Source organism: Macrobrachium nipponense, chromosome 7 (assembly GCF_015104395.2).
Source record: "Macrobrachium nipponense isolate FS-2020 chromosome 7, ASM1510439v2, whole genome shotgun sequence".
NCBI classification, from domain to species: Eukaryota; Metazoa; Arthropoda; class Malacostraca; order Decapoda; family Palaemonidae; genus Macrobrachium; species Macrobrachium nipponense.
In genome coordinates, this window is record NC_061109.1 from 18471977 (window position 1) to 18479403 (window position 7427).

Sequence of the window (7427 nt, forward strand, 5' to 3'; positions counted from 1 at the left end):
AATGGTAAAGGTAAGGAGTATATTATATATATATATATATTATATATATATATATTATATATATTATAACATATATAATATGATAGGTTTAGGGTAATGCACACTCCTTTGTGTTTGACTACCTGGTCCCGGTTGGCTTGAAAAGACCAGAGGTCTAAACCAGGCCTCTTACTCATTTCAGAACCTTTCCACATTAGCCTTAGACATTTATCTTTACAAAAGACTCAGTACATCTTTTGGATGACCGTGTTTATTGTAAAATTGTTTTGTCTCGGAAAGTTGTGTCCTTATATAACACGTTGTGTGTGCATTTGGTATTAAATTTTAAACAATTTTCTTTTGTATAAGTGGCGTATTTACATACGATTTCAGTTGGTGGTTTTCGTTTCAGGAAAAAAGGAGACATAAATGTATAGTTATTTGATTGTACCAACGTTTTCTGTTTCAATTATACCAACTCAGGATGCTTTTTTTTTTTTTTTTTTCCAGACCATCAGCTGTGGTAGACGTTAAGAATACTGCGAGAGGAAAGCTCTTCATATCTGAGCTTTGTATAGGCCAATACTTTTGACAGTTTCAAGGTAAAGTGATCGTTGTTTTTGTTTTTTTTATCACTGGCAGCTATGTCAGTTATAAGGCAAATAAACAGTATTATTAGATTATACTTTTTTCTATTCTGGTATGCAAAATATTGGTATTTTGTTAGTTGTGGATAGCCTACATTATTTGTAAGTAGATCAGTAATTTAAGGAATTATCTATAGACATTGCTTAAAATTTCCTGCACTGTGTTGGAGGTATAGTGTTAAAGGAATCACTCTCCGCAACTTGGTTCGGAGGAAAGATATCAGTACACTGGTTAACTGGGAGGAAGAGACCTGCGCTGCTTTCCAAACCTTCTGCGATGGGCCTAACCAAGGCAAAGTTTCAAAAGTAGGTTTGCCATCGTCAGAAGGGTTGGAGGACTAATCGATTTATCGTCTATCCGTGGGTTTAACAAAACATGAAAGGCAAAATCAATACTACACGACCATGGAGCCCATATTAGCCCAAGACATCGTTCGTACCACCTCTCAGACAGAGATCTGAGAACAGACGCAACTAGATGCTCTGATAACCTACGATTGACAGTGACAGAGGGGAAACAGTGAGCCCCTTGAATGTAAATAAGGTAGAAGCCTTCATGCAAAAGACTGAATCCCAAACCACGGTTTTAACCGGGAAAAGCAGTGGGACAAAGGACAAATTAGCTCACGGAAATGCAAAGACACAAGCTAAACACCTGAGAAAGAATAGAGGAGGATTGACACATGGAGTGCCCGGGCATATTCCCCCGGACATCCCCCCGCCCCCACCCCTGGACATCCCCCCTCCACCCCGACATTTTCCAATCTGGGCATTTTCCCCCCTAGTATACAGCAGAGATGTAAAGACCACGAGGAAATCAAACACTCTGTTGTGGTATGCTCGATGGTCTAGCATTCTACCTTTGACTGATGGATGTTGAGGAGGGCATAGCATTTCTGAAAAATACAACTCTTGAAGGACTAGAAGAACTAGTTGATTATTTTGATTCAGTTTATGTATCTGGAAGCATTCGTCATGTAAAGCCTTTACCCAATGTTCTATCTGTACGCATCCGGCGCCGTCCACCGCCTTTTCCTCCGCAAATTTGGAATGTGTGCTATGTTACCCTGGCAGGCAGGAGGGGACCACACTAACTGTTGAAATGTGTGAAGGCTGGAATAATGCATTCTCTAACTAGTTTGTTTGTTTGTATGGTGTTTTTAGGTTGGTCACAAGCATCCATCTTTGTGACCACTCACTGGTGCATTAAGGAGGGATTGTGCTTTGGTGTCCCTTAATTGCTTTGCTTCAGGAGAAACGTGGTCAGCCAGCCTCCCGAAAAAACGTGTCAATCGGTCCACAAGATAAATTCAGGAGCGGCTCTTTGAGATATGCGTAGCTCTACGAGATGGTCAGGACACTGTAGAACAAACTTTGAGGGCTGTTGGTTATTGTACTCGGCCTTAAATATATGAATGTATTGAATATTTTAATCCCAAATGCAAAAAATAAACTATAGCAGATTCACATCAACCGTGCATTTGATGTCGAGGCCAGTACCTTACGACGCTCCTGATTGGCTGTTAATAAGCCAGTCACAGGGCTGGAACAGGTTGCCGTTTTGAGGAATTTCGTCTATTAGTGTGGCTTTCTGGTGACATCTGGCAACCCTCCGTGGCTTTTCCGACCACAGGCCACGGCACTGAAGAAAAAAATTCTTCACTTTGCCTTTTTATGTTTTATTATGAAAATCAAGCTATAAAACATATCCTGCTTATTTATACAAATGAATTTTATTGAAATCCTTTATATTTCTTCGTCAAAAATAATTTATATTAAGCTAGTGTCGTGTAGTTTTCTAACATTACGGAAATTAATTCTACATCGGAAAATACGCATTCTAACCATTAAATCATAAATAAAGTAAAAAAAATCAGATGAACTGCATATGGTAACAATGCTAAAAGCCAATGTTGTGAAGAAAAAACGGCATCACTGGGCTGGAAACTCTCAGTCTCTCTCGAGAGTTCACATGGGTAGGATCTATATTCAACCTCTCCTGAGGGATCATTTTGAAAGACGTATCCCTCAGGAAAGGTGGAACACAGATCCTACCCATGTGAACTCTCTCGAGAGACTGAAAGTTTCCAGCCCTGTGATTGGCTTATCAACAGCCAATCCGGAGTGTCGTAAGGGACTGGCCTAGACATCAAATGCATGGTTGATGTGAATCTACTATAGTATTAATGACACCTTTCTTCTGTCTTTGACCCTAACTATCCCACATGAATATTTTAATCCTTAATGCAATTATGTTTTTATCAGTTTTTATTGTTCAATAAATATACAATAAATTATGTATGACTCTGAGAAACAAACAAACTTTCAAGAGGGGAAAATGTCCAGGGGGGGGGGGGGGACGTCCTTCACTCGACACATGGTAGCTTCTGCCTGGTAACCAATTTTTCACACTTTATTGTGTTCAAACTGGTCATATCTATCTATCAAAGGTCCAGATATCTATAACATGCATCCAGGATGTTAGTTTTCAAATGGATATCTCAATCTCATTGCAGTTTCCTGCAAAGAATGGCTGGCTAAGATCATATTACATTTAACCAAGGTCAGTAGATCCATAATACTGCCTGTTTCCGAATGTCTGTATGCAGCTGGATTTTGAATCTCGGTTTCCATCAGAAGTTTACGAAAGAATTTAGCCTTGAAAGCAGATGGTAGGCCTATGGTAGGTCTACGTGGTTATGGTACTATCTGTCGTAAGTTAATGACGTTAAATCTGTGCAAGGTTCATATATCTGGGATACTATTTGTCAGGAACGTCAGTTTTCTATACAAGAATCTTTCTCGTTGCTCTTTGCACCGGAAGTTGGCAGGATAAAGGTTTATGGATCTATGGTGATGGAGTTGGTTATCGTCATGAGGATTCAAAACAACAGATTTTTATTTTATTGACTTTATATAGACTCCTTGGAACTCCCATCCTTTAGTTTTCTCTGATATTTCTATACTAGGCAGTTAAGTTCGATGTTAAATGCTTAGAGGCGAAACCATTCTAATTGCTGTTGAATGTGTTATATATATATATATATATATATATATATATATATATATATATATATTATATAAGTGTGTATATATAAATATAAATATATGTATATATATATGTATATATATATATACACACATATACAGAAAGTGTGTGTGTGTGTGTGTGTGTATAATTCATATAATAACTGATGTTTTCCACTGAGATGTTAAGTGAAATTATTCTCTCTTTCTCTCTCTCTCTCTCTGCTACATCGGCTCTCAGTTTCTCAAAAGGTCCTTGGGACAGGTTTTTAATCCATAAAAGAGAGAGAGAGAGAGAGAGAGAGAGAGAGAGAGAGAGAGAGAGAGAGAGAGAAATATGTGATTTGATCTTTAATGTCCAATCACCGAATTCTTATAAAGGTCCCTGTGCTTATGTTTATTGTCTATTACTTCCAATTTATAATCTATTGTTTCAACTTACACTTTTCTTTGAGACTTTCATAATGCGATGATCACTGGAAGTATATTTTGCTTATACTCTCTCTCTCTCTCATCCGTTGTGCTTATCGGCGTCAGTGCACCTCATGCGGTGCACTGTAGGCATTAGTTAAGGTTCTTTGCAACGTGCTTTCGGCCCCTAGCTACAACCCCTCTCGTTCCTTTTACTGTACTTCTCTTCATATTCTCTCTCTTCCATCTTACTTTCCACCCTCTCTACAATTGATTCAAAGTGCAACTATGAGGTTTTCCTCCTGTTACACCTTTCAAACCCTTTACTGTCAATTTATGTTTCGGCGCTGAATGATCTCATAGGTCCCAGTGTTTGGCTTGTGGCCTAAATTCCATATTCAATTCAGTTCAGTTTCTCTCTCTCTCTCTCTCTCTTTATCACTGGAGAAAAGTACAGTCAATCTTGGTTGTATATAGTCGTTCAGAATAGAAACATAAAGATCCATCAAAATGGAAGACTTTCTGTGTGTGTGTGTGTGTGTAAAAATCTCGACTGTATATTTATTACTCTAGAAAAGAAGCGTTAAACTCGATCAGAATGAAAGTCAGATGCTAGACCTGTCAAGGAGACACTTAAAACTAGATTTATCATAGGTCTAAAATATCAAATGCGCTGTTAAACCAAACAGGTACTATTTATAGTCAGTTTGGAGGCCTATGAAATGGCTCTAAAGCTCTATAAGCTCTTAAAGTAAAGACCATGATAAGAAAATAAAGTGGCATTAAAGAGAATGTGAACGGCTACAAAAATTAAACAAAATTCATTTTTGATTTTGCAATGCGAATGTTTTGTTACGAGTGCTTCTTTAAAATTAGTCGTTGTAAAAAAAACGCTTATGGTAAGTCAGCTTGAATTACATTTTACACACACACACACACACACACTGAGAGAGAGAGAGAGAGAGAGAGAGAGAGAGAGAGAGAGAGAGAGAGAGAGAGAGAGAGAATGCTATGTAACAGTTGTCACTCAACAAAGGTGGGGTTTGTAGCTCGATTCCTCCTGAGGTGTGTATATTTTCGTTTGTATAAATGCGTTATTTTGTAACAAAGATTTCAGTCTTTGGTTTCGCAAATCATGTAACACGTTTTATTCATCAATCATGAGGATTCGAACACATTGCAGTACAATCACAGTTCTGTGATGTAATATGTGACTGCTTCACGTTTATATTTTGGTCACAGGTTACGTTATGTAACGATAAATAGGCTGAACGTTCAGAAAACCAGCTGTTTCTAGACTTTCTCTCTTGTATAGTCTATATTCCTCGGTTAATGTAAATTTACAACACTATTCGGGTACAAAACCTTAAATCGTTTCATAATTTTGAAAGTATAGGGCTTATCCAGTAGGTATACCCACACGTCTTATCAGTTTTTAAATGAGAGAGAGAGAGAGAGAGAGAGAGAGAGAGAGAGAGAGAGAGAGAGAGAGAGAGAGAGAGAGAGAGAGATTTTAGTCACCACCAGCTGCTAATGTAAGTACATACAAGGGTACACCATTGTAACAAAGCTACTGAAATTCTTGTTCCTAAGAATTTCCAATGGATTTTATCCTAGGAAGTGAATATGCTTTTTAGAAGTTTACAGTAATCGTTATTTCATTTGCTTCTCTCTAATATTCTTCCATTCTTACTGAAATAACACCAACTTTCCACCTACTAATCTGGGACTGAATAATACTTTCGATTCATCATGATATTTTTTTTATTCAACAAAGAAACAACAACTCATATGTATAAAAAGTAGAAAAAACAAAATGAAATAACAATAAACGACACGAACGTAGGCCTATCAAAATGAACATTGTTTGATCATAGGACTATAAGTCAGAGAAGGGTGAAGAGTGCAAATATCTCATTGCGTCCTGAGGGATCAGATCCAAGGTAGTGAATTCACTATCCTCTGCGAGTATGATACAGCTGGGACGGTTCTGCCAGAACTGCCTGGACAGCTGCAGGAAGACTGTATTGCAACTGTGGCTTAGCTCGTACTACCTGCGCAGCTGCAGGTAGACTGACCTGCTGCTGCTGTCGCCTTGGTGCTGCTAAGACTGCCTGTGCAGCTGCAGGTAGGCTGATGGCTTGCTGCCTTGGTCTTACTAAGACTACCTGTGCAGCTGCAGGTAGGCTAACGACCTGCTGCTGATGCTGGGGTGTTGCCAAAGCTGCTTGTTCTCCGCTGGGAGGACTGTAGAGCTGCGTAGGCGCTGCAGGAGCAGCAGCTTGTTGATAAGCAGCCTGCCCGTGGAAGGAATAAGTCGGATGGAATCCCGTCTCGTCCGCGTAATAATTGACGGTCATCACTCGGCCGTCGGGCAAGAGGACGTAGTACGTCCCAGTCGTCTGAGGACCGCTGCGGCTCTCCTGGTGGCCAAATTTGACCGGCTGCCTCTCGTTGTCAACTTCGTCTACGGTGTAACCGTAGCTATAGGAGGGAGGGGTAGGGGTCGTTGGGGTGAGGTAGTTGTATCCCTGTTCTTGCGGGGCGCCATAGCCGGTGTTGGCAGTAAAGCCGATGAGAGTGATGAAAGTAGCAACGGTAATCTGTGTGCAGGAGAAATATTTTATTAGTTTATTTACGATTGTTGGTAACGTTTCGGTAATGAAAATGGCTGTTTACTGTGAAAAAGATTGAACTTGATTTTTTGGCTGGCAATAATGAAATAAAAAAAAATGTCTTGAGATTAGAAATGGGGTTTCTTTATCATTTAGAAACAGTCACAGTTATTTTATTTAAGGTAAATGTCACTGAATTTCTCCAGGGTGAAGACGGCTGCTCTTTGTTACCTAAATTATGGTCTTCCAATATCCATATATAACCTTTTAAAACACCATCATGATTCAAGAAAAAGTAGGAAAAGAGAAACAGTAATTATTGTAGGTTGCAATTCCTTCTATACTAGCGTCATTTGAAAGAAAGGTTAGACTAATAAAGATGGAAATGAAGGTAATAGGAGAAAAGCAAGGAAATGAATTCTGAAGATTATAATCAATCTCAAAAGCAAACCTAAAAATGAAGTAAAACTTTAAAAGAGAAGTTTGATTTTGCACACATCATAAAGTAGGTCTAAGTTTAGGAAGTTTCGATCGCAGCTACAGTATATCTACTATTCTGGAATCGAGGATGAGAATGGAAGACGATAAATTTTGTTCATGGGGGACCAGAGCCCCTACAATTTATCTTGTAATAGTGTATGTCAATTTTTGAAGACTCGATGCATAATGTCATAATATAGACTAATCATTTTTACAATAACTTTTTGTACGCCATTTCACTGAGGTTGTTCATGTTGTTATTAAACAA

General features: G+C 38.7%; 1 protein-coding gene across 1 annotated transcript; it reads right to left on the minus strand.

Annotated features, from left to right (window-relative positions):
* Window positions 1-5905: 5905 nt before the first annotated feature.
* LOC135217164 (uncharacterized) lies at window positions 5906-6737 on the minus strand. Its single transcript, XM_064252883.1, has one exon. It carries the CDS (start codon window positions 6422-6424, stop codon window positions 6020-6022), a length of 405 nt encoding a protein of 134 aa, XP_064108953.1. The 5' UTR covers window positions 6425-6737; the 3' UTR covers window positions 5906-6019.
* Between the last annotated feature and the right edge of the window lie 690 nt (window positions 6738-7427).

Coding starts and splice junctions, on each gene's coding strand:
- LOC135217164 (XM_064252883.1), bottom strand. CDS start 6,424: ATGACCGTCAATTATTACGCGGACGAGACGGGATTCCATCCGACTTAT.